This window comes from Penicillium malachiteum, assembly GCF_028827825.1.
Source record: "Penicillium malachiteum strain IBT 17515 chromosome Unknown utg000004l:1.0-4883003.0:1.0-4884900.0, whole genome shotgun sequence".
NCBI lineage: Eukaryota > Fungi > Ascomycota > Eurotiomycetes > Eurotiales > Aspergillaceae > Penicillium > Penicillium malachiteum.
In genome coordinates this window covers 3,910,642-3,935,827 of record NW_026643097.1, presented here as the reverse complement: position 1 = coordinate 3,935,827, position 25,186 = coordinate 3,910,642, and the positions used below count along the sequence as shown (strand labels likewise).

The 25,186-nt window shown below is 47.1% G+C and overlaps 7 protein-coding genes across 7 annotated transcripts; 2 read left to right on the top strand and 5 right to left on the bottom strand.

Annotated features, from left to right (window-relative positions):
- Positions 1-326: 326 nt before the first annotated feature.
- On the top strand, positions 327-1,839 carry N7483_009555 (uncharacterized protein; the record flags this gene model as incomplete). The annotated part of the gene is made up of 2 exons (XM_057092982.1): positions 327-484; positions 537-1,839. 2 exons carry the CDS (start codon positions 327-329, stop codon positions 1,837-1,839), a joined length of 1,461 nt encoding a protein of 486 aa, XP_056944156.1.
- Positions 1,840-3,049: 1,210 nt separating this feature from the next.
- N7483_009554 (transcription factor domain-containing protein) lies at positions 3,050-6,408 on the bottom strand (the record flags this gene model as incomplete). Its single annotated transcript, XM_057092981.1, has 8 exons — positions 3,050-4,046; positions 4,111-4,266; positions 4,320-4,538; positions 4,587-4,719; positions 4,775-4,983; positions 5,040-6,014; positions 6,171-6,253; positions 6,322-6,408. The coding sequence occupies 8 exons, from the start codon at positions 6,406-6,408 to the stop codon at positions 3,050-3,052; spliced, it is 2,859 nt and encodes a 952-aa protein (XP_056944155.1).
- A 500-nt stretch (positions 6,409-6,908) lies between these two features.
- Positions 6,909-7,996, bottom strand: N7483_009553 (lactoylglutathione lyase GLO1; the record flags this gene model as incomplete). The annotated part of the gene is made up of 3 exons (XM_057092980.1): positions 6,909-7,084; positions 7,160-7,906; positions 7,963-7,996. 3 exons carry the CDS (start codon positions 7,994-7,996, stop codon positions 6,909-6,911), a joined length of 957 nt encoding a protein of 318 aa, XP_056944154.1.
- A 1,239-nt stretch (positions 7,997-9,235) lies between these two features.
- Positions 9,236-10,363, top strand: N7483_009552 (uncharacterized protein; the record flags this gene model as incomplete). The annotated part of the gene is made up of 1 exon (XM_057092979.1): positions 9,236-10,363. The coding sequence occupies one exon, from the start codon at positions 9,236-9,238 to the stop codon at positions 10,361-10,363; it is 1,128 nt and encodes a 375-aa protein (XP_056944153.1).
- Positions 10,364-10,958: 595 nt separating this feature from the next.
- Positions 10,959-12,736, bottom strand: N7483_009551 (PH domain protein; the record flags this gene model as incomplete). The annotated part of the gene is made up of 4 exons (XM_057092978.1): positions 10,959-12,152; positions 12,214-12,306; positions 12,370-12,495; positions 12,626-12,736. The coding sequence occupies 4 exons, from the start codon at positions 12,734-12,736 to the stop codon at positions 10,959-10,961; spliced, it is 1,524 nt and encodes a 507-aa protein (XP_056944152.1).
- Positions 12,737-14,052: 1,316 nt separating this feature from the next.
- N7483_009550 (arrestin family protein) lies at positions 14,053-16,144 on the bottom strand (the record flags this gene model as incomplete). The annotated part of the gene is made up of 5 exons (XM_057092977.1): positions 14,053-14,922; positions 14,985-15,410; positions 15,494-15,812; positions 15,868-16,011; positions 16,083-16,144. 5 exons carry the CDS (start codon positions 16,142-16,144, stop codon positions 14,053-14,055), a joined length of 1,821 nt encoding a protein of 606 aa, XP_056944151.1.
- A 4,842-nt stretch (positions 16,145-20,986) lies between these two features.
- N7483_009549 (uncharacterized protein) lies at positions 20,987-24,611 on the bottom strand (the record flags this gene model as incomplete). The annotated part of the gene is made up of 11 exons (XM_057092976.1): positions 20,987-21,145; positions 21,239-21,347; positions 21,459-21,492; positions 21,852-22,825; positions 22,879-23,000; positions 23,061-23,111; positions 23,161-23,283; positions 23,343-24,224; positions 24,276-24,333; positions 24,384-24,438; positions 24,512-24,611. The coding sequence occupies 11 exons, from the start codon at positions 24,609-24,611 to the stop codon at positions 20,987-20,989; spliced, it is 2,667 nt and encodes an 888-aa protein (XP_056944150.1).
- Positions 24,612-25,186: the final 575 nt, after the last annotated feature.

Genomic DNA, 25,186 nt, shown 5'->3' with positions numbered 1-25,186 from the left:
AGTACCGTGACTCGGACTACTATTGTGCATTGTATATACGGTGGAGTATTTGTTGAATATGTCGATAGTATGTAGTATGCAATCTTCAAAACTGGAAATTCTGACATTTTCAAATGCCGATTCTCTAGCGTAAAATTCAAATATTTTTGACGGCAGTAGAGTGCTCATTCAAGATCAATATTGTTGTTTGTAAAGTTCAAAAATGTAAAATCTGGTTTCCCCTTGAAGAGCAATCAATTTAGCCTATTTTGGACGTCACGTGGATTTCGCGCGTATCTTCATCTCCTTTCATCGCGCGAAGTAAACAGTCTCCACTAAAAGGCGCTATGCGCCCTCCGATTTTCAGTTCCCAGCTGGGATTCTGTCTACTAAGACAACCCAATTTCAAAGCGCGTAAATTGGTCACCGGAATCCGGTTTTTATCCACCCATCATGACGAAACATTCTTGCTTTCAATTGGGAACAGCGGGACTGTGTCATTAAGGTAGCAACTTCAAGTCTCAGATATAGAAAACTTATCTGACTGATTCATACAGTGTGACAAGACCAACTGCAGCAAAAGATGCGGATTTGTCAAGATCAAAAGTGATTCTGTATCTGCCACCAGGTCCCCTATTCAAGGGATTGGACAGCGACGACGATGTAATCCAAAACAAACTCAATTCTCATAGTTGGCCAGACTCCAGCACCAGCCTTGAGTCTAAGAAACTCTCAAATTCTGCGTGTCCATCTCCACAACATGCTCTGGCTAGCATGACATCTGCAACAGTGGTAACACTGAACTACCGTCTCGGGCCCTCAAAAACGGAGACCGCGTCATCCGCAGCAACAGAGACTACATCAGCAAGTCCCGAACCAGTCAAATTCCATCAATATCCAACTCCAGTCCACGACACGTTAGCAGGATTCGACTGGATCCAATCCAAATTCCAACCAGAAAAACTCGGAGTCTTCGGCTCGCACATCGGAGGCTCGTTAGCACTTATGCTAGCTCTCACAGAAGCTAAATCCGTACATGCCGCCGCCGCAGTACAACCAATATGTGACTGGCCAGGTCTTGATGAGTATTGTAATCTAGATGACGAAACGGATATCTTTGGTAAATCAAGATCAAGACAAAGGAAATCCGCGCGACGAAAAGGTTCCGCACCACCGGACCTGGTCCCCCTTCTCCAAGCGCGAGAACAATATTTCTCGTCATTTGAGCGTTGCTTCGATGCCTTCGCTTCTCCCATTCTCTTCCTCCGCTCTCCCGGACGTGATGTCCCGAAATCCTTCCCTACATACCTCACTGGTCCGGAGTATCCGGTGCCTGTACTAAGGAGTCCTCGAATTCTCACAGCGGCCGAACGTCAAGCTGCATCGCAAGGATCCCTATGGGATAGGGATGTGTATCCTGGTTCCGAAGCCGATGAAGATATGGATTTGGATCCCGTGGGACCTGTTCGTCGGCGGAAGGCGCTGTCTCGATGGCCGCCTTATGGTTTGGATTATAGATCAAGTGGACAAACCTGGTCTGGTCCGGATCAAGGTATTGGCAGACTGAAGATGACTTTGCCGTGGGTGCGGGTCTTTGTGCAGGATTCCAAGGGAGAATCATCGGACGATGGCTTGTCAGGCAAGTCGCAGGCTAACAAGGATGCTCCTGCGAGAGATACGGTGCTTGCTCAGCAGGGTGAGGAGATGGTTTCTGTTATGCGGAGGGCTTGTTTCTGGGGTCGGGAGAAGGGCTTTGGCGAGCGCAGGGTGTCTCTTGCAAGTGTTGATGAGTCTTTGGGAAAGCAGGTGGGAAGCTACTTTGAACATGTTTTCAAGGATCCGGAGTTGAATGAAGATTGACAGACGCCTCGGGGCATGCTGGCACTACAATTCTCTCCTTCGGCATACATAGTTACACAGTGAATTAGGCAGATCTCCCTAAGCATGCATGGGCAAATTTAAAGGCATATACGCAGAGAAAATAGTATAATGTGAGAAGAAACCGATACATTAAGATTCGCGTGGCTCAGAACCGAGGCTCTAAGATACACGGGGCTGGGAGTCATAGAAGATGATCATTTAACGCGCAAGGCAAGAAAAGAGACATCACCATGGGGAATGGGAGATGATCATTTAACACAACACGCAACGTAAGAAAAGAGACATTATGATGGGGAAGGGGAGATGATCATTCAAAACAATACGCAAGGCAAGAAGAAAAAGAGAGACAACATGATGGTGAATAGACTGAACTTTGGAAAACAGAGAGTGTTGACGAATCCCTCAGAGTATATGATACTGGTGACAGAGTTGAATCTGACCACGCGGATCAAAGCCATCAGCCCCATCATTGAAATCGAGGATCTCGCCGATCAAGGTTATCCAACTTCATTCATCATAAGAATCCGGAACACCCCTGACTAGCGTAACCACATAGACAATCCCTTATGGAAACACCTCCTTGCAAAAACATCAACAACATGCATACTAGTTTCTTCAGGGAATCTGCAAATTAGTACCGATTAAGGGGAAGGTGAAGGAATCGGTTTAAAATGCAGGAATGTGTGGAGCCAGAGGGGTGAGAAGGAAAGAAAAGAAGAGGAGGAGAAAAAAGAAAGAAAGTATTTGTAGTGAGAGAGACGCGAAGGCTCCCACTGTCAATCACTGCCCAGGTGTCATCGCCAAATTAGGAAATCCTCAACAAAGACGGTCACCTGATTCTATTTGTTTGCTTTCAAGGTTGACACGATCCTATTCAAAGCGATTCACACACTGAAGCCTGTGCTTCCAGGCAACAAGCCTGTTGTTGATCCCCCGTTCTTTGCTCAAAATGAGCTCGTTAAGCTTGATTTTTTATCTTTCCATGCCTGATACCATAGAATGGTCTAGTCTAGACAAAGAATAGCCATCTGCCTTAAGGATAGATCGGATTATAAAGATTATCATATAGTTAGGGTGACTATTTCTACACGTAGAAATAAATAATACTACTGCAAATGTTGAAACTTGGGTTAGTAGGTAATGACTATACCAGCATTAGCAACTGTATGATATTGATCAATTTGCAAATCTAGCTCAAATCATTATAGGTCCCTCCTAATTCAGGGTTCCCGTTAGGCGAAGCCCACCAACCCTCCGTATCACCTAGATCTGGCAGCATGATTGGATCATCAAGAAATTGTGGTGTTGGTATATTGCCCAAAGCATTCGGATCTGAGCCTGAGCCTGAGCCTGAGCCTGGACCTTGAGTCCTAGCTAAGATATTCAGATCCGCTGTTTGCATCCAATCGAAATCGCTAGGCTGTTGTGTGCCAAAGGACTGAGAGTATGGGTTTTGAAGCTGATTCTGTTGAGACGCGATAGATTGAGCTTGGGAAGAGTGGAATGGTTGTGTAGGAAAAGGTGCTGCATTTGCAGTGGATGAGGCGGCATGGTTTCGGTTCGAGGCATGGGAATTGTAATCCATACTTGCGAGCCGGGACTTTTTGCGCGAAGCATCTGATGCTGATGTTCCCAGCGAGGTATGTGCTGTATGTGTGGCAGTTGAAGGAGTACTAATAGAAGCTCTTTGTCGTGAAGAGCTAGATGCCAAATTGGTGTTACTGATCTGTCGCTTGACGCGCGGGCCGGACCGACGCATGTGGGTTTGCCAGCGTCTCTGAAGTGTAACGAGGTAGTCGCGGGTACGCTTTGCATTCTCAAATGATTGGCCCAGTTCATCGAGGGCACGGAAGCAAAGGTTGAGGTATGCGACCATTTCGGCGTTGCGAGGATGGGGCTGAGCGATTTCGCCAGGTTTGGAAGGCATAAGAGGAGAGCTGGAGACTGTAACAAATAGAAGCATTAGGGCGGCACTGAATATTATGGCAACGGCCAGATTATTCATTCGCCTAAAGGTGTAGTGCTTCTCATAAATTTGCAAGAGACGAGCTATCGCTGTGGCAGACTCGATACACATTCGTCGGGCATGGTGATAACCCGGTCCCTGGCGTGGGCTGCGAGGCTGAATGTAACTCTTGGATACCCATGGTCGATGGAAGAAAATGATGATTTGATGGTATTGCATGCTAGATAATTGTCAGAGCTTGAATTGCTTCCCAGTGTACGAATAATCCTGGCGGGTCTACTCACTGCAGAATGAGAAGTTGGGGCAGAACAGGCGTGGTCTCGTCATCCAAATTAATATCGAGGGCTGAAGGGAGATTTGCTTTCCAGGCGAACAAATCTTCTGTGACTTGGAAGCAAATTCGTTGTAGATCGTGACGTGATATATCAGAGCACCCGTATCTATGTCTGTTAGTTCTTTTCTATGGACAAGTGGTTGGCTGGATGGTACATACAAAATGTGACCAACAGGAGAGATCATCTCCCAGAGAACCACAAACTGTCTACATATTAGCTCTATCGGATTCTTCAAGCCACCTTCAAATTGCTTTTCTTTAAGTCCGTAAGGCTTCCAAATGCCCTCCCTCTCGGGATCAAGACTCGACGCTGGCTTCGGAACACTAATGTCACCTGCACTCATACGAAATGGACGGCCAAGATAGAACCCCCAAAAACTGATCAAGTCAGAATCTAATCGAGAATGGCCAATTGAGAAAACTTACTGATCTGCGACATAGCTTCCCCAGAATACAGCGCGCCGCACATCCGCTTCCTGAGGGCTTATATCTCCTTGCTTGACATATTGCGTCATATCAAGATGTAACCCAAGGTCAAAAGCCAGACGCATAGACATGCCTATATTTGCTATTAGTAGGAATGAACTTCATCCTGATACCTAGAAACCACCTACCGCTATAAAGCCAGCCACGCGCATCACGGTTGGAGGCCCCCTCGTGGCAACTCATAAGCACCAGTGCCTGCACAGTCGCAACACATGGGGAGTCAAGCTCAATTTCCAAGAGTGCCTTGGCGCGGTCTGCGAAAAACTCGGCAAGTGATTTGGGAAATGTAATAAATGTAGGATGATAGCGTGCTTCGAACGCGCTTCCAATTGCACACCTATAGAAAGTCAATATGCATATCGGATAAACGTTAGCAAGAAAGGAAAGACCGACATTGCATTGGTGAGAACCTCAGAATAGAATGGCGTATCGTCATATTCATTCCGCCACTTAGACCTCGCGGTCATATACATCTCTTTGTCAACCACGTAGATGCTAGGGTTCTGCCAAGTAAAGTACAGTTCCACCAGATGGTCTTCCAGGGCTTGATCCACTGGCTGACCAACTCGGAGATGGTTAAGAATATCTTGACCGTCATGGCGAACGGTACGAGCATCTGGTCTTTGACGTTGCTGCGTTGCGCAAACATCTACTAGATTGAGGTTGGACGTGGCACCATAAAAGCGTAAATGCCCATCTCCCGCAATTTTAAGTGTTCCAATGCGGTGGGATAATTGCTCGATAACATCATTTTCAGCTTCATTCTCCTCTTCGCTATCAGAGTCTTGGTGTTGATCCACGGGTAGCTGGCTCAGTAGGACCCCAGGTTGTTGAGCCATATCCATTCCGAGCTGGAAACTATCCGGACTCAGACCTGTACTGACATTCATCCCTGGTCTCCCGTTGAGATTGGCATATATTGTGTCTAGACTTTCAGCGGTTGGAAGTGTGAAGCCCCAATGTACGAAGTTCTGATTTTCAGGGGCCCCTTGCACGATACCGAACGGATTCCAGGATTCTCCAGGTGATTGACGCTGTTGATTAGCCAAGAAGCTCTGAGATGCAGCTGAGTCTGGAGTTGTTGAATCCGGTGCTGGCTGTGTCTGTCCATTTGAAGCCGTGGCTGGTAGACTTTCCACTGGGGATTTACTCATTGTTGGCTTTGTCTCTATTTCAGCGTTTGTATTATCTCCTTGGATATTCTTTTGAGCAACACCACGAGTGATCTGGAGGGTATCTAGTACCCTGTTCATACCAGCTTCATCTTCCGGGTCCATGGGTGGAGGCTCTAGCCCTTGGTCGTAGATGAATTGATAGAGTTGATCAATTCTAGCCGAAAATAGCTCAGTGGCAGCTCGCAGAGATACTCTATTCTTAATGTCAGTCCCCATACATAATTTCTTGTCCTTCCTCAGTCATTATCGAATATCTGCCCCGCAGCGGTGACAGACACCCCGTATATAGGAATAATGAATTGCATCAGGCACTGTGAGGCCAGTACGTAGTACATATGAGTAAACTCACTTTCGCTTATCATCACCGTGCTGATACTTGCAGACCTTGTCCTTACGTTGGCAGTTTTGACAATGAGGCATCGACCCGTCACACTGTACTGCACATTAGATACTGTTGATATAGAGAGGTGAAAGGAACAAGGAAACAATAAGGACCATACCCTGATCTTACTCTCTCGACATGGCACACAGGCCGTCGTGACATGTTTTCTCAGCGCCTTTTTCGGCTTCTCAGAATCGGGCGACATGGTGAAGATTTTCTCGGTTTGCTCCAGATTTCGGGATCCCGCCGACTCTCAACCAAGTGTGGGGGTGGCAACGCAAAGTTCAGATCAGATAGGAGTAAAGGAACGTCAACTCCACCATCACGGTGTGGCCATGATTAGAGTGATCTCCATGGCCTTCATATATATATATATATATATCGTGATTTGAATGTGGGTAAGATTTTCGGGAGTAAAATTCTGGGCCAGGGCAAAAGTGATCTGGGTCAGTCACCGGTCTGGGGGGCGGGGGAAGGGTCCACTTGGGCCTATAATACGACTGGTGATACCATATGTGTAAGCTGGAGCCCCATTTTTGAACATTTTGAATAGAACATTTGAATAAGAAGGGATTGGAATTTCCACCGGCACTACTTTTTTACGTATTTCCAAAGTATTTCAAGTCATCAACTATTTACACCAGCATCCTAATTTGAAGGAATTAATAGCTCGGGGATTTTTCATGTTTCATCCCGAGTCTACATTTACCAGTTAGCACTGGGCTTGAACCGCTCGTTCTGGATCACCTCTACCCAGTACTGATCGGGATCGAGCAGGAATGCCACATTGTGCATGCGACCGTCGGTCAGGCGCTTCTTCCAGGGAATACCAAGAGACTCAAATCTCTCACAGGCCGCTTCGAGATCATCCACAGAAATACCTAGAAGTGGAAAAAAAAGAAATCACAATGTTAGATTTGGGCTGAACGATGAGCAGGTGTCACGGTGAAACTTACAAATGTGGCCGAATCCCTGGGGTTCGGCGTTTCCGTTATGGTAAACAGGGCCCTCCTGCTTCTCTGTGCCATAATTCCAGGTCAACTCGAGCAGACCCTCCCACTCAGCCACGGCATTCTTAACACCATCCTTGACTGGAGGGTTGGAAGCCGGATAACCCAAAAAGTAAAGGTTGAACTTGTTATCGGGGTTCTCAACGGTGCGGACCAGGGTCATTCCCAGGGACTCCTGGTAGTACTTCAGACTGGCCTCGGCATCCTTGACACGGAGCATAGTGTGGTTAAGGCGGTAGCTCGAGGGATCGGTGGTGGGGGACTGATCCTCATCGCTACGACGAATGATCTCAACCCAATATCCATCGGGGTCCTTGGCAAAAGCAATGTGGCGCATGCGACCCTCGGTCAGCTTCTTCTGGAATGGGTAACCAGCATCCTCAATGCGCTTGCAGGCAGCCTCGATGTTGTCAACCGAAATGCAAAGGTGACCAAAGCCCCGGTATGGCTCGGTGTTACCATTCACGACACTGTAGTTGGGGTCATCTTCGGTGCCGTAGTTGTGGGTGAGCTCGATGTTTGCATTGCGATCGGTAAAGTGGGTTTCGCCTTGGAGTGACTTGGGACCGTCATAGGTCAGGAAGTAGTTGGTGAACTTCCATTCGGGGAAATCCATCTTCTTGATCAAGCTCATGCCAAGAAACTTATAGAACTCCAATGATCGTTTCGGGTCCTTGACCCGGATCATGGTATCTTAAGCCCATAATTAGTTTTGGCTTCGAGGATGGAGGGGTTGAGACGTCACGAACGGTTCAACTTATAGGTGGAGGGATTGGTAGCCATGGTGTAAGATCGGGACACTAATAAGCGATGAGTGATTGGTTCTAATAAAATTTGTGGATATTTTGTTTGTACCTGGGACTCGATTGAGGACCACTGGAGAGATTCGTCGTAAGAACATAAAGCAATTGATCGAGGATCTGGACCTCGGAGAAGAGTTGCAGATTGTTTTGTCAGCGTGAGGGGAAAGTGGGGCTTAGATGAGAGACCAGTTTGAGATCACTAATACAAATTCACTTATAACTAATAATATAAAATCTATATTCTATAAAAATTCATATAAAATATTCTTTATTACATGAATCTATCATACATAATAACTTTTATCTCTATTAATTCCATAATTAAACTCTAACGTGCATAATGTTCACAATAGGATTTTTGTTGCTTAATAGCGGCCCCCGCGGTAACCCTTACGCCCGTTAATCCTCTCAGCTCTTACTCACCTCTCTCCTCTCTCCCCACTCGCTCTCTCCTCTCAACTCTCCAACCACAAACCTCCAATCATCTTCAATTAACCCCCCCTAGGTTGCCTATCCACCCGGGCAACATATTCACTCAGGCCAGGTACGTGGGTTCTGGAATCCTACTCCCTGCACTCCACATCATTCCCCCCGGGGAAGATCGACCATCAGTTACGATTGGCTTGTGACCCCCCCAAGCTTGACTCAAATCCTCGTGTCCATCTTCTTAACCCCCCAACATATTGCTTTTTGTGGAATATTTGATCAATTGCTTTTTTTTCTTCTTTTACCGCGATTACCACACTTGCATATGTTGTCTGATCCCTTCTTCCTCCTTTCGATCCAATCATATCTCTATATCTGCCCACGTTCTCTTCTATCCTTGCTCCGCATCATGAGGCGTCTCGCGCCCTAGGCGGAGCCTCGCGGTATCGCATGACTGCAGTCCTACCCTGGCATCATATATAAATTCCGTGCTTTCCTCCGAGCTTGGCTTTGTGCCACCGGGCACGGCGGGAATTATCGTGACTTGCTATTTGGACTAGCTCTGAGTCAACTTGAACTGAACAAGGAAAGAAGAGAGAAAGAAAAATAAGCCCAAAGAGTTTCGCGGAAAGAGAGAGAGAGGTAGAGAGAGCCGCTTACTACGGTCTTTCCTTCATCTTCTTCCCCGCATTCCTAGCTATGAACACACTGCCCTTTCTGGTCTTGCTCGAATCTTGTTGGAAGGATAGAGACGATCTCTTAGATCTTGGCGCTTGCGCATATCTATTTGGCCATGGGTCTGAAGATGGCTGAATTCGAACCACTCCCAGTCCCCTCCGATTCTTTTGTGAATCCCAATCTCAAGCCCCACGACGCCCCTTTCCTTCCGTATTGGGCTCGCTGTCGCGTGCAGTGTGCTCAGAACCTCCTCCCCGCATCCGACGAACCTATCGAGTACGATCACGACGACGAAGACTATTCAGATAATTGTTTCTTCTTCCCCGAGGATTGTTCTTACACCCCACCGAAGGACTGGGTCGTGGAAGCGCACTATCAACCTTTGAAGGAAATCGCAGATCGTCACCCTGAGGATATCCCGACTGCCCAGGACGCCAACGACAACATGCTCCCCGACCTTCCTGATATCAAGATGCTGGACTCGGAGGCACTGGGTGACCTTCTAGAAGATAACCTGTCCCCGCCAGAAATCACAACTATGATGTATGCTGCCCCCACACGTAACTCAGTCGTCTTCCAAGCTGCAAGGTACATCATGGAAGCTACATCGTTCAAGGCTAACATGACACATAGTGTGTTCGCGACTAACGGTGCTGTTTTCGCCTACGCCTCCTCCCTTTCATCACGCCAACTCCGAAACCTCAGCGCGACCTACGGCGCCGCCTACACATGCTACGCTAAGACAGCCTCAAGTGGCAATCTCACAGGCGTGAACCCCGCCAGTCATCCCTCATCATACGTCACAGCACAATCAATGTCACTCGGTGACGTGGGCTCCATCGTATTCGAGCTCGATGACTCCGTCGCAGTGGTGACTCGTATCGCCGACAAAGTTCTCCTGGCCGCCATCGGACCTAATAAAATCGATCAGAGCATGCCCAATGGCGCTGATAGCGAATATCTAACCAGCGACGGTGGGGTAGATTCATCTACCGGGAATGGGGCCACGTCAGATGCGCTGGGAGGCGATGCGCAACGCGCTCCATCTTCGAACCCGCCTACCCGAAATGGAGCCCTCGATGCCCAACATGAGATCGACCGCAGTGCTGATCTTGCACGTTTGGCTAGTTTGAATCTCTCAGCTTCGCCTTCTGTACTTCTGGCACTGGAGTCGAAATGTGCTGCACTTGGTCGATTCCTTGGAGAAAAGTTGGATGACTTGGAGAGTCCAGAGGATTTTTGACCCTGGAAACATGAGAAAGTGAAGCTTTGGAACGTATCTGGAGATTGTGGCAGGGTTGAAACTTGGAATTTACTGCGGGGTACATTTGATCTGCAGTCCTTGCGATCCCTTCCAGATGTATTACATATCAGTACATGACCTTACGACAAATTTGGTGTTCCTAGCAATATTAGCGTTGTCTCATAGGACCAGCAATCCAGAAATTTTGATCTTCTAGTACTAGTACTAAGCTCTGCCAGTGGAGATGAAGTGGCGAATTCATGTACTACATACTAGTACTACAAAGCACTATTACATACTATGATCCTCGGAGCTTTTCCAAGCTTCAATCGTGGAACTTGAAAAAACTCGAACTTGAATCCAACACTCGTCGAGATCGTAGTATTTGTGGGTCATTAAGACGATATATATCTCCAAGATCATGAAAAAAAAATTGTATACACCCACAGGTCATCAAAACCCAGCTGATAAACTCAGGGCGCGCTCAAATAGGAGCAAAGATGATTCCAAAACAACATTTGAAGACAAGAAAAGAAGAAAATGATTTAGAAGGCAAATGGTGAAGAAAGGAGTATCCTGGTTCTGGATATCATACTTAGGATTTCTCACCTGCAGCAGAACCACCAGGTCCAGTAAAGTAGCTTCCAGAGCTAGCAGTACGGCTCAGTGGCTTCACGTCTGCAGTGCCGGTCGTAGGCGAGGCAGATTTCTCAGCAGAGTATGTTGGTGGCTGGTTCTCCTTCTTACCTGAGACACTACTAGCAGGGCTAGTAGATGTAGCAGGAGAGACGGGGGAGGTCAGGGTAGAAGGTGCTGTGGAAGTAACAGTGGAAAGAGGAGCAGCAGCCGCAGCAGCAGAAGCAGCACCAGCACTAGTAGACTCCTTGATAACAGACCACCACTTCTCGGCACTACTAGCAGTCGAAGCCTTGAAGCTAAGTTCCGTGGTAGTGTGGAAGGCGTTACCGACCTTACCGTTGGAAACGTCTTTGCCCTTAACGTTGAACTTGACGCCGTCGATAGCACCGACGATACAGTCCGGTAGGTACAAGGAAAGCTCTGGGGTGGGATCCTTGCGGAAGTCGTCGTCGTCTTTGAATTCGTGCAGGTAGCGCGCAGACGTGATGACATAGTAGCCTGAGCTGAAGCCCTTGATCATAGCACGAGAGCGACGTTCCAGAGAGCCCTCGAGGAGAGGCTTTGTGGAGCGGTGATCTTGGTTGGGGAAGGAGATGTTGGCGAATTCGCGGGGTGGAGAGTCTGGGTTCACGAGCTTGGCGTCGTTGCTGACGCAGAAGTTGATCCATTCGAAGTCTGGTGGGATGCGCTGCGATGTGCCGAGGATATCGGCGTACATGGCGCGCTGGCGGTCCAGCTGGCTGCCCATGATCTGGTGGAATTGTTCTAGTGCGGTTTGCACGGTTTGCAGGATGTGGGCCTCGAATTGCTGGAAGGAGTTCTGGACTGTGAGGATGTCGTTGCGGTGGTTGTTCTCCTCAGTGATCTGCTTGTTGAGTCGGTGGTTGATCTGACGCTTCAGGATGTAAGGATCATGGTGTTGCTCCAGCTTGGTACTCATGGCTGAGTCGTGAGAGGCGGAGTGTTGGCCGAGAAGCTCGATGTGCTTCTGGGTCAATTGACGAGCCTTCTCGACGGCCTTGGCTCCCTTGGCTGCACCAGACTTGAGTTCCTGCGCCTTGTTCTTGACTTCTTTGTGGAGACGCTCGAGGGTAGGGAGGACGCTGCCTTTCAGGTTTTGTTCGGTCTCAAGGTACATGTTTACCATTCCCTAGAAGCATATTTTGTTAGGCGGGAATATTATCGGATTCATAGGGTTGATCAATTCATACCTGGGAGTTGGTACGCATGTTCTGGAAGAGTCCAGCCATACCTCCCTCACTGCCACTGAAATGGTGAGCCTCCTTCAATGGCTCACTAACCGTCTGTTATGAAATCCAGCCGTCAGTATCCGGGCTTTTAGTCTGCTGGCAGTCAATAAAACAAACCTTCAGGATCTTCTCATAATCCTTTGACTGAGACTTGGAAATTCTGGCAGTAGTCGAGACATAGTCCTCTAGATTTCCACACAAATGTTTCCAAGCCCGAAGACGCTCGATCAGGAGGTTGCTGGTCTGTCACGAAACCAAAATGTCAGCCATTTCTGCTTCTGAGCATTTCCGCAGAGTTTCAAGATGGCTCCAGGACACAGTATAGGAGAAATTTGAGTGGAAATCTTCACCGGAGAGATCATTGTAGACATACCTCGCTGCTATCGGTATCCGGAATGGCCTCATCGTCACTGACGGAAGTACGACGAGTCATATTGCTAGCCATGGTGGCCGACCGTTGGGGAAGCTTAGGCACGGGCTCCATGGTGTTGTTTTATGTGATAACAAGGGAGAAAAGATCACAATGAACAAGATCAATTGTTGAAGCTGCTCCCCTGAGTAAAATGCGGGATGCGGGATCGGTGTGGCTAATGACCTTGGAACCGGGAGAGCCGTAACAACTTTGGAAGCGCTAGTCTATAGCTGGACTAGTTCGTGGAACCCACTGGCAGATATAAACGAGTACGATCTGGATACTTGTGGGGCTATATGAAGAGTTCAAGAATATACGAAGTAAAGGTAGAAAGATTATATCAATTTCCAGTTCAAATATTGCAAGGTCGATCTATTTAAAATGAAGTGGGATGCGACCACATTCCTAACCCTGCCGATCGGTGAATCGATACCGATGAAGTCATTGCCCGCACTGTGGCGCTCATGTAACAGACCACCTGTTGGTCAGTTTATAAATCTAACTTCAAAGGCTGGACTACATCAGTGGTACAGAGTACATCGACGTGATTTGAATTTATCTTTTTTTGCTATTGACCAGTACTTACTTAGTACATATTCCAGATACTTTGACGCCACACCCCTGCAGAGCTTGGTCCGCATCCTTGGACCTTGGAACCATCTTCTTGGGGCCGTAAGCCACAGGTGGATCCGTCAGGTACGAGCGAATGCGGACTGTAGTATCTGGAGATTTAACGTGAAATTTGGAAGTTCTACCGTTGTGAGGTTGCATTTCAATATTTGGGAACAATCCCATTATTCCCATTGAGATGACCGAGTGCAGTAATATGATCTACGGTGTATATTACTAGATCGGGTGGAGGGGTTATTGCTACTACTACTGTAGTAGTAAAAAAGACCGAGATGAATCATAGCAAATGGTTAATTGGATCATGCTTGGTATTAAATACATGCAACTGGATAATAATAAATCAGTCTCAATGCGTAAGTCGTGCTGACGGAGACTGGTACTCCCGTTCAGCTAGGGCTCGTAAAGGAAATAAAAAGGGTAAATGATCATAAAAGCCGTCTATGAGATACTCCCATAATGTCTAATATCCGAACGCCGAGACTGGGTATGGGTATGGGGGATCATATGAAAGAGAAAAAAAGAGAAAAAAATAAAGCTCGCCATATTTCTGTCGCATGCGAGAAGAGAGGTGTGATTCGCGGCCTCAATTCGGGTGGTGAGAGATTAGAAAATATAGTGTCCAGCACTGGGGAAATCACTTTTTTGTCGGGAGGCAAGAGAAGAGAATTTGGAGGTGGCGGAGGTGGCGGAGGTAAGGAGATGAGGAGATGAGGAGATTGAGAGATGAGGTAAGTGCGAACTCGAATGTCGTCGGCCTCTTACGCTCTAGCGCGGGCTTGTACTAATCGGAGTCTGCGTTCGGCGTCATCAGCATTGACGCCGTTTGAATTGAAGTAGCCGGGTCGATTCACCTCTAATGGTGTAGAGACCCCGCTAGCCCGGCCACTGTTACGTCCGCTTCTTAGGTAGGCTTGCTGCGGCGATTGCAGCAAGGGGGTGACCGGCAGGCTATCCGCAATGACGGCATTGTAATCAGGAAGATGAGAGTCGTATGATCCCACGGTAGCGCGAACGGCAGTCGAATAACTAGGGACTCGGCTCAGAGTCTCAACCTCGGCATATTGTGGGTGGAAAGGAGTCGCCATTCCTGATGGGATAGCGTCATGTTCCACCTCGTCAGAAGCCCGACGAGAGAGTTCAGGACTGCCAGGACTGTGTGAGTTAGAGCCAGAGGAAGGTCCGAAGTAGTCATTAAAGTGAACGTTCAGCTGTCGTGAGTTAGGATGGCTTTCCGTGGGAGAATCGTGGCTCTCGTTTGGTGAAAGGTGACCAATGCGGGCATTGTGTAGGCTCGAAAGACGACTGTGCAGCGCCACGGCCGAGATGTCGGTGTTGGTCAATGCGTTCATGGAGGCAAGGTTGTCTGCCGACATATTGCGACTCAGAGCACCGAAGGGCGTTTGAGATCCGCTGCCGGGGCCTGGTGTGCGGTACCCGTTGGGATCGACACCACTGTACAACTGATCGAACCGATGCTCTCCATAGAGCGGGGGTGCTTGCTGGGAAGCGAACTCGTCTGCGGCACGACGCTGAGCGGACTGAATGCTTTCGTGATCACGGATGGTGTTGTTCTCGTCGATGGCAATGTTGGGGGAGATGAAGATCGAGACTGGAAGAGTGGCGCGCAGCTTTGTTTGAAGGTCAGCCAAGGTCAAACCGAAAATATCCCTCATATACTGTTAAAACTTACCTCGCTAATGTGTCCATCTGGGTTATGAAGTTGAATGCGGAACTTCAACTTGTGGCGGATCTTGATACCCTTGGTGTCTGTATCCTGCAGACAACGAGACAATGAAGACGGCATATCCAGGTAACGCGTGAATTGGTATCCCTCGGCCGCCTCGTCAATGACCTCAATATTATCCTGATCCACATCGAATTCATCGGTCAAGATGGTGCGGGTAATTTTGTAGGTATTGCGAATGGAATCGGGATCTTCCGGGTTGAGGGTCAGGTCGTGGCTTTCCATGAGCTGTGAGGTTGTTTGTCCGATACGGAGCCCTTTCAACAAAGGAATCAACTTGAAATCGACTCGAATGGATGTTCCGAAAATAACCGCCTTAGTCGGGGTACTGATAGAGTATTCGATCTTGTTCGGCCAAATGTTGTCCACGGACTATGCACGTCATTGTTAGTGCCCCGCTACACCCCACCATGAAAAAAATAGGGGAAGACCAGAACGAAAAAGATCGAACTTACCATAGCGTGCGATAGTTCCAATGCGCTAGGGTCGAGTGTTCGGATAATACGCAGAGGTTTGCGAGCCACAATGTCTTTGGCGTACTTCCGTCCGATTTCGGCCTTGAACCGGTACATGACCCAGGTCTCCGATAGACCCTCGACACTCTCGGGCATTGAGCCTTCCAAGACGACGTTGAAAGGATACTCGTAATTTCCGGCAGGGAGAATCTCCGTCTTTCCTTTGCCTGGATCGCGGAATCGCCATGTCTTGTCCCAGAAAACTCGTTCCCTCCATGACTTGCGGCCGCCAGCAGTGGAGCTGGATGGCAAGTGCCAGCTATGACGCAGTTAGTCCTTGTTCTGGGGCCAACTCTGAAAATGACTCAACATACCATACTCGAGACATGCCAGTCAGTTCCAATCGGATATGCTTGATAGCCAGCGGCTCCGACAGACAGAGGACTAGTGTGCCCTGAAGGTTGACGCTTGCGGCTTCATGTTCGCCGCCGCGGAAGACGACATAGTCATCATTCAAACTAAACCCCAGGTCAGAAGTCAGCCCTCATATTCGAAGCAACGAGATGGTTTGTATGTCAACTCCACTCACCGAATGTCAAAGTACTTGGCATTGCTTGAGCTTCCGCCACCACTAAAGAAGCTGAGAGCCATTTTGAGTTCACTTCAGGCTACCACCGCTATCGGGGAGCCGTTTCAGTTTAGAGCAAGAGCAGAGTGGGGGTTGGTAAGTGAAGATGAGAAAAGACCGTCAGCAAAGAAAAGCAGGAGACGAGTCTGAAATAAGTTGGAAAGGGAAAAAAATAAACCACGAGGGTATGACACAGTTTTTCTCTGGCGAAAACCCTCTATGATCTACCGGACAATGTCCAGAATCGCAGGCCGGTCCGACCAAACGGGTCCCACAGTACAGTGGAGTCAGTACCGTTTCCGGTTGTAAGGTAGGGTGGCGATAGAAACGGAGATGATGCGAGGTGACTAAGCCCGAGATATGATAAGGAGAAGAAGATATTGAAGATTCAAGAAAAAAGAGAGTAGAGAGATGAAGAGACAGAGAGAAAAAAGAGAGTTCAAGTCAAGAGGGCCACGTTGAACCTGATATTCCTTTTTTTAGTCAGCGATGGAATCATTCATATGTAAGAAGATCACTCTCTCTTTCTCACACACACATTTAATTCAATTGCCACCATAGGAAATGACTATTTACCGTTATCCACTTCGGTATTTTATTTTAATTTTTTTATCTTGAATTTTTTTTATTTTCTATTTTTTGTCAGTCCCATCCTGATAACGCCATCTCCTTCTTAACCCGAAACTCGGGTAGAGAGGGCCCTTCGTTTATCCAGAAACTCCATCACGCCATTACCTCGGGATCGCCCTTCCCGCACTTGCGATCGATCCTCTTTTGGGACGATCGTGCCTGAGATGCATATCATGCATGTTACACTGCATTCTTTTGTCTGCACTCCACCTATGCATGTTAGTTCTGCAGAAGGAGATTAAAATCGTGAAACATTGGACACCATTGATGTTGTCTGTGCACGGGTGTGTACCAAGTATCACAAGGCAACGCCATTGTGACTACCCCTGGGGTTCGAGACCTTGTTGATCCCTCATGATAGGTGCCACAACTATTACTTGAATAGGTATTGGTGCATGATGGTGGCCAGTCGGAGGGGAAAGGTGCCTATGACAAGTATGATCTCCCCCTCTTCTGGATGTGATCAAAGCCTGGGATAGGCTATAAACCACGGAGAATTCCTATGGAGGTGTGGTACCCTCCTGCTTACTGGGTTAGCTATCACTATCACGTCTGAAGAAAGCCATGTGGACATGCCATGCACGCAGACCCCTGTAATTTTAGTCTACACTGAAATGCAGGCAGGTCTAAAAGCAGAGGGGTAATTCATTTCACGACTAGCCTGTGCTATCTATCACTTAAGCTTCCCCCTCAGTTCACTTGCAGGAGATTTCTTTGTCTCGATATTTTCGGGCCAAACCGACTCTCTTTTTTTGTCCTTAAATGGCCCCGAGCGCGGTTTCAGTGGTAACTTGATCTATGTATAGAGTGATGATTGTTTCCACCAATGAGACCCACTTAGCAAGTGTCAAACAGCTCACCGGCCATATCAACCCAACTTTGATATTCCTTGGATACAAATGATGAGAACATTTGGGGGTCTGACGTGTGTATCTTTCCTTGGCTCGAAGCCACCTACGAACCATGAGAGCAAAAAATCGGGATTCTTTGGACGATAAGAGATTCCGCCCCATTTTGGACCCTCATCTACTATACAGAGTGGTTGGCCTTGGTGGCGCATCCACGCTTACAAGTCTAGACGGCTCTGCAGTGGTGGTGGTCATTGACTATGAAAAGACAAGCGGTTTTTTTTGTCTAATCAATGAAAGTCGGTGTGATCTCAGGTAAAATCAACCAAGCCAAATGATGGTCTCGGCCTGGTCGGCCACGGGCGCTGTCGGGATCCCTTCACATTGACTCGGGCGTTCCCGCTTGATTTCGGAATCCCGATTATCTCCCGAGTTTCTGCCCGACAACACGCGGGCAATCCATTGCGCGTCCGTGTCGCCATCGGACTCCTGACGATCAAGAATAAAAACGGTGCTGTTTCAAGCCATATTCTAGAATGGGGCTGTGTGAGGTATTTTTTGACCCTCAATTTGAAATTGATAAAATAATCATATTCGTAATAGATCGTATCGCTGTGACACTATAGACCTCCAGGGTTGGAATAAGTCACGACCTACTATCTACTCATATGGTAAGTCAGGCTCTTTTTCCTAATGTGGATATGAAAATTTAGACATAGTTCCAAGGTCCTCAAGGGTTTTTTTTTCTCTCAACGGGACCCACCTAGTAGATCATCAACACATTCAAGTCTTTGGCAGAGATCGGAGTTTGTCCTGGTGTTGCGTACCCGCTGGATCCAGAATTCGGTGAAACTGGGTTCCAGAACATTAAGATCCTGTTTCTATGTATGTGAGTGGGTATTCTGTTTTATCATACCATCTAGGCTAATCTATTGAATATGAATGATGCGATTCAACTTTGTTTATCTGTTCCAAGGAAGTTTTGTTACGAATGATGTCTTCATCTGATAATCCTCATTGTCAGAAATGACGCTTTTATTCGATTCTAATATGCATGAGATACTATCTGCCAGTATGATGCAACAACCACACACAGAACAATCAATTGATACTAGTAGCGTCTTGAATATGAGTCAACATGTGCTCCACAGCTGGGCACCAAGCTGAAAGGTTCAGCTGCGGGCAATACTAGTATGGACCCAGTTAGAATTTTAATTTTAGTCCACAGCCCTGGATAGGAGCTCCAAGCTTAATTCACATGTACATGTACTCATGTCATTGCACGTCAAGACGAGCCATGATCACGTCGATGGCTATTGAAAAAAGCCATCACACTCAGCACATCATGGATGACTCTAAGCCTAAGATATGAAAAGAATCCATATAACGACCAAGTACTATTTCATAGATACTTTCACCTGGCACGATCAAAATTCTCAGCTTGGCGTAAACAGCCTTATCAGTCTCGGCTGCTTGATTCCGAAACCTATCAAGAGATAGGAGATGGCGCAGATGGAAAATCCGTGTGGGTCAATTAAAGAGACTTCTTACCAATTGACGCACAGAGATACAGCACGCACTCCGTATGATAAAATGCCAAAAATCTTCAACTTTTTTTTGAAAAATCAAAAAATAAGAAACGGGAAACCCCCCTTAAACCCTCAGTGGATACAATAGCTAGAGCTATTGCCCCACCGCACCTATTGAAAGTTTTGTTTAACGGGTTAGAATCGGAGTGCGAAAATCGGCCATTAAGGGCGAACGCGGCAACAATAAAAAAAGGGAAGAGAGGTACATGTATGGAGAAAATTTCCCATTGGACAAAACATACCAGGTTGAATCGGAGGAGACGGAGTACTCCGTTGACAGACCCCTGAAGTGACGACCTTGTCTGCAATTATGGCCCGATCGTCGTCCACATAACGAGGTACATACATGGATAACTACCGTGTACTTCGTAGTCCTCGGTAACAGCTATGCCGATAGCAACCTGGGAATTCCATTTTGCCATCACGGGCATTGCACGGAGCATCCGTATCAAGTACTTTTGCTGCTTCATTGAATGTTTTCGGGGCTCCGGTGATCGACACCTATCTTTGATGTCGGGAGGCAACAGCCGAACTGAACGGGAACTAAGCTTAGGGCCAGCTCTGGGCTCTAGGCTCTCTTTGCCAAGATTGTAAAGGGGTAAGTCTTCTCGCGCTTCGAAGATGCCAATCGTGCCATGTTATTGTGGCACATGTCAATGGTTTGTTCAAGTTTGGAAATGTAGACTCGGATGCGCCGAAGCATCTACACTGCAATGATATGCTCTGTCTAGGATCAATTGTACTAGTAATCAAAGAAGAAATGATTCACATCGCACTTATATTTTTGCAAAGCTTTTCAAATGTTAGTTGTGGTCAACTGGTGCTTTGGGATGCTCCAGGGCTTCTAGTACGTGCAGTAGTACCAGTGTGACTCGGAGATAGAATGATGATCAATTCATATCATCCAACTTACTAGCCCATTCTTAGTATCTAAATGTGATGCCCGGAAGATCAATAACTCGATTTTCCTCCTCGCACATGTGCATACCCTATTGCACATACCATGTAGTATGTGCGTCTGGATCAAACTGCATAGTAATTGCCACTGGGTTCAACTGGATTCGCATATGCAATTGCCGCATGGTGATCGGCGCCTCGATACTAACCACATATGTGCATTTCCTGGGGGCCAATGCTTTGTGAGAGAATCAGAAACAATTATCCGACGGTAGTTGTGATACTACACAGACCGGCGGCAAAGAGTATCTTATTCCTCAAGATCAACTAGCCCCTGGCAATAGCCTATGCTGGCCTAGACTCGGCATTGGGCATCTGGGCGGAGGTCGCCTAAATTTTGGAAATTTGAGTAAGCTCAAAGCATGGTGGCAGTAATTATGTTCAATATTGATATTAATAACACAGAATCAGAAAAGAAAGAAAAAACACCCCGGAAACCCATATGCAAGGACAACTGTTTTTGCACCAGAATTAAAAATTCCGCTCGCGTTGCTGTTTACAAATCATTAACGCATCAATCTAGGGATTGAAAAGTCTAGGTCAGTGGGCTGCTACTCATTGTATGATGAGCAACCCCTGGAACTCTCGGCCCCCCAATAAAGAGGGTAGGCAAAAGAGGCATTCATCGCAAGTGAAAGTCGGCGATACCAGTATCAAGATATGATAAATTGGAACCGCAGAAAGGAAGGACAAGTGGTGGAGGATGTGAGCTGTCGGGTATGGACAAAGAACGGATCTTGTACCAGCAAGAGCATCCTCGGTCATGGCGTCGGTATAGTAGAGGAAGGCGATGAGGCACGGGAGACGTATGGTTGGCGATATGAGGTAGGAGAGCGAGCGTTTAAAATATCCAACCCAAAATAATATACACCAGGACACCTGCCGCAATAACCATTCCAGCAATCTTGAGCACCGCAACGGTGTCGCCTTGTTTCGCCATCCTTGTCAGCCGGGAGGCGCTGCCCTTCAGGTTCGTTGAAAATGATGAGAACACCTCGTTCTAAGCATGACCGCATGTGTTAGCCATTTAACTGAGTATATTTCTTCGACTCCTCTACTCTATGTCACTGCCATATCTCTTCGGGGAACGTACCGAGTGATCGATCGAGTCTTGATCTCGGGCGTTGTCGTGAATGTCGATGGTCACATGTCGAAGAGCGGAGACTTTGGAGGAGAGGGAGTTAAGGAGCGCATTATTTTGCCTGGTTGATATCCATGTCAGCGACTTGCTCTGTCATAATGTGGCGACCGAAAAGGATGACGATGATGATGGGTGGGTAGCTCTGGTAAGCAACTTAGAATGGACCACATACTGCTCGCGTTCGTAGGCGTCGCTCATCTTGATCGCTAGTAAATATGACAAGGGAGATGCTCTGTGTGGTTTGATGAAGTGAGAGAACGTAGATGTGATTGATGGGCAGTAGAATGGTATAATAGGGATGGAGTGGCTCGTCCGGGGAAATGAGCGGAGGCAATCCGGTGACAGGTCATGTGATTTTATCTCGATCTATACCAGCCAAATACGGTGTAATTAGTGTCCTGATATATTTTCTAGAATAATAAAAGATAATTTAGATCTAAGTAGCGCTGATTATTAGGGGCTCCAGAGTTGTATCATGGTCATGGGGTGACCATTGTGTCATGAATCATATACAAAAGCTGAGAGTATCCAGCCATCCAGTGGGTCCCTACCTCATCCAACAAACCAGCAACCTCCAATATTATGCGCTGCGCATGTCGGGCACCAGGTTCATATCTCTTTCCATCAATCAATATCGGCCCGCCAAATCGGACGAATCTCACCGCCGCGTCCTCCAACTTTACTTGGGGTTGTAACTCAATATCTGAGGATTCAAGATTTGACAATCCCTGATCGCCAATAACTGTCCACTCGATATCCGAGTTGGCCAAATCAAAATCAGTCCAAGTGGGACGTTGCAAGCAGGCAGTTTCTGGCATAGCTAAAAGATAAAAGGCGAGAACAAGGGCAGCCATGAACAAAGTTCGAACAGACTGGAACGCAGTGCCATCGGCTGGTTTTCGATGCGAGAGGATCCGAATGGACTGTGCTGCGTGAAGACATGCTCTACGCGCAGCAGGGGTGTATGCCCATGAAATGAGGGCTTGACGAGCATCAAGCATGCACTCAGCTCCATTGCGACCAGCCGCACTAGAAAGCACATTCATATCAGCTGTTAGAAGCATACAGACACTATGCCATATGACGATGCAGTTGGGATTGGCCTGTCGAAGAGTTCCTTCAAATGTATGTATCACGCTTGAAAGAAGGGGCGCAACGATATTGGCACGCTTATCGAGTCGAAAGACATTCCACGGAATATACTGGTGTTCTTCGGCTGGAACCAGGTCTGAGCTGGTAATCAATCTATGCGTATCTGCGAAAACGCGCAGAAGGATAGAGCAAAGTATGCCATACATTGAAAGTGCGTGTCGGTGACCTTGTAAGTTGGGTAGGTGGAAGTGATGTGATGATAGTTCAAATGTCTCATTCGAGCAGGAAGCATCGTCAAGTAATTGTGACCATTCGCTGGACGTTAAAGCCTTGTAGAGGCTGATTTCCATGGGTAGACAGACCACCAAGGCATCAGTTGCGATGATTGGGCTAATTGAGAAGAGATCTGAGAGCCAAGAGTCATGCAGAACCAATCCTATTATCAGACTGTTGCGATAATTAGTTCGAATTTTACTTCATTGGAGGATAATAGGATGTACTTCTTCGTCGATTCCGCTCGGCTCCAGGCAATCCATCGTGCACTCTCGTCAATTTGTGGTGATAGCAAAAGGTCATGGATCTGATCGAATCTGGAACAAAAGTATCCGTGTTGCTGGGCAATCTGGCGAACACAAAAAAAATCAGATGAAATCACCACGGGAGATATTCAAGTAACACTCACAGTGATTGTTTGAAGATAAAGGTCTCGAGACCGGTCAGGACAGAGATGGCCCTAAGGACGTGTTAGATCAAAACAGCAGAGGAAGGTAAGAGTAACGGACTCCGGTTGAAATGAAGAGAAAGAGAGTATGATGCGCCAGTACAAGACTGCCTAGAATGTTGGCCGGTGTTTCGCAGGTTGTTGTAGCAAGGACGAGTTCAGTATAGACCTCTTTCAAGATACTCTTCACTAAATGGTTAGCTTCAACCAGGAATCATAGTGTATCAGGCAATCTAGACTTACCGGGTAGAATTTCCGAATAAAGCTTACAGCATCATCCGTCTTGAAGAATGAGATGCCAATCATACACATGACGAAAAGAAGCAAGTCGGAGGTTTTGTCGGCGTCGAAAGTGGCAGGGTGGAGGACAGGATAGAAAGGCTGATACTTGCGCGAGTAAAGATAAAAGCCCTGCTCAAAAACCTCCGTAGTGTTGATGCACTGATACTCATATCCACATCCCCAATCATCGGAAAAGCCAGTACACCCACACACTAAGTATTTCCCCTTCAATATTCTAAGGCGTGCCTTGGAGCTGTCAGTGAGGCTGATCTCGGACCTGCCCGAATCCCCATCAATTTGATATCCCGGTGGCAAATTAGGACTTGAAAAGATGTTTTCCTTTGCTCCAAATGCAATATCCTGCCAGAATCGTGGGGAGGCTTTCGATGCTGCGGATTGTGAAGTTCCCATCCAGCTTGTTTGGATTTTGTTTGCCATTCCCTCGCTTCCACCTCGATTTGATATTGAACCATTTGGACTGATATCAACGGGAGTCTGAAAGACATCATTCACACTGGCAAGATTTGTGTTCAAGCCGGGTGGAATATTTGATGCTGTGATTGGGTGCAGAGGCTGTTGGAAAGGTGAATTGAACAACAAATCTAACAATTCCGCACTCGTTCCATTTCTTATATTGTTGTTGTATTCCTGATTCATCCCATTTCCAGATAGCTGTTGCCTCGGTGCAGTTGGAGGCTCGGTTGTGGATATGGAATTATCTGCTTCGCCCGTTGGATCTGTTATACTAATAGGAACGAGAAGATCCTGATCATGGTCATCAATTGCAGGGTCAGATGCAGGGTCGTACGCAACGAGATGTTCAAATGGATCAATCGGGCATCCCTACAGGGGTTGGTCAAGTCTAGACCTCTCAATTGGGCTGCTGCCACTCACATGAATTTTTGCTGCATCTTCTATCCTATGGTTTCGACGATGCCGTAAAAGAACATCTCTACTTAATTAGCAAGCGGTCCAAACCCATCAGTCTCGTAAATAAATTACCTCCTTGCAAACTGCTTGGTACAAATAGAGCATTTGTATGGTTTCTCGCCAGTGTCTGTTCAAGATGTTAGCGGATCACCTTTTACCCGGCCGTTACACCATGATGGCAGACTTTGGGGACATCGTACGAGCTAGTTGATGGCGGTTGAGGTGCTCTGCTTTAGAGAATGTCTTGTCGCATTGCGTACAGGATATCCTGTGCTGCCTGGTCTTGTGTTTTTGTCCCATTGTGACCAAAGAAACGCAAGAAGAAAAAGACTTGGGAGGTTCAGAAGCCGAAAAGATTTGTAGACCCGCTTCTCCATGGGTAATTTGCGGGGTAAGAAGAAAATCCCCTGATCCCTGCCTCGTTTACAAGGCATCGATCAAGATACTAACTATCTTCCATTAACGAGATTGGAAATCGCAAAAATTATGGGAAGTTGTGAAAAGAACTGATGTTGGGCATTTGTATGATTCATGTTTGGATGGTTGCGGTAGAGCTTCAAGTTGCAGGTCTTTTCTTAGTTGATGCACATGTGTACTGAATTACACTGAACTGGACAAGGCAGAGGTCCACTGGTGTAATATTAATCTCCATTGGGAAGTGACTTTCCTCAAAGAATATATCGCACTGGGGCAGTTTCCACATGCGCAAGGTTTGAAGCCAAGTCCCACTTTTGATCAAGGCATAATCCAAGTACCCGTCATATCGTGATCGTGTTGTACATTAATGTAGTTTGAATTTAGGGCTGTGGGAAAATTGTGGGGGAGACTTTGGATCCCCCACATTCTCAGTATTAAAGATGCGGGGAAGTACCATT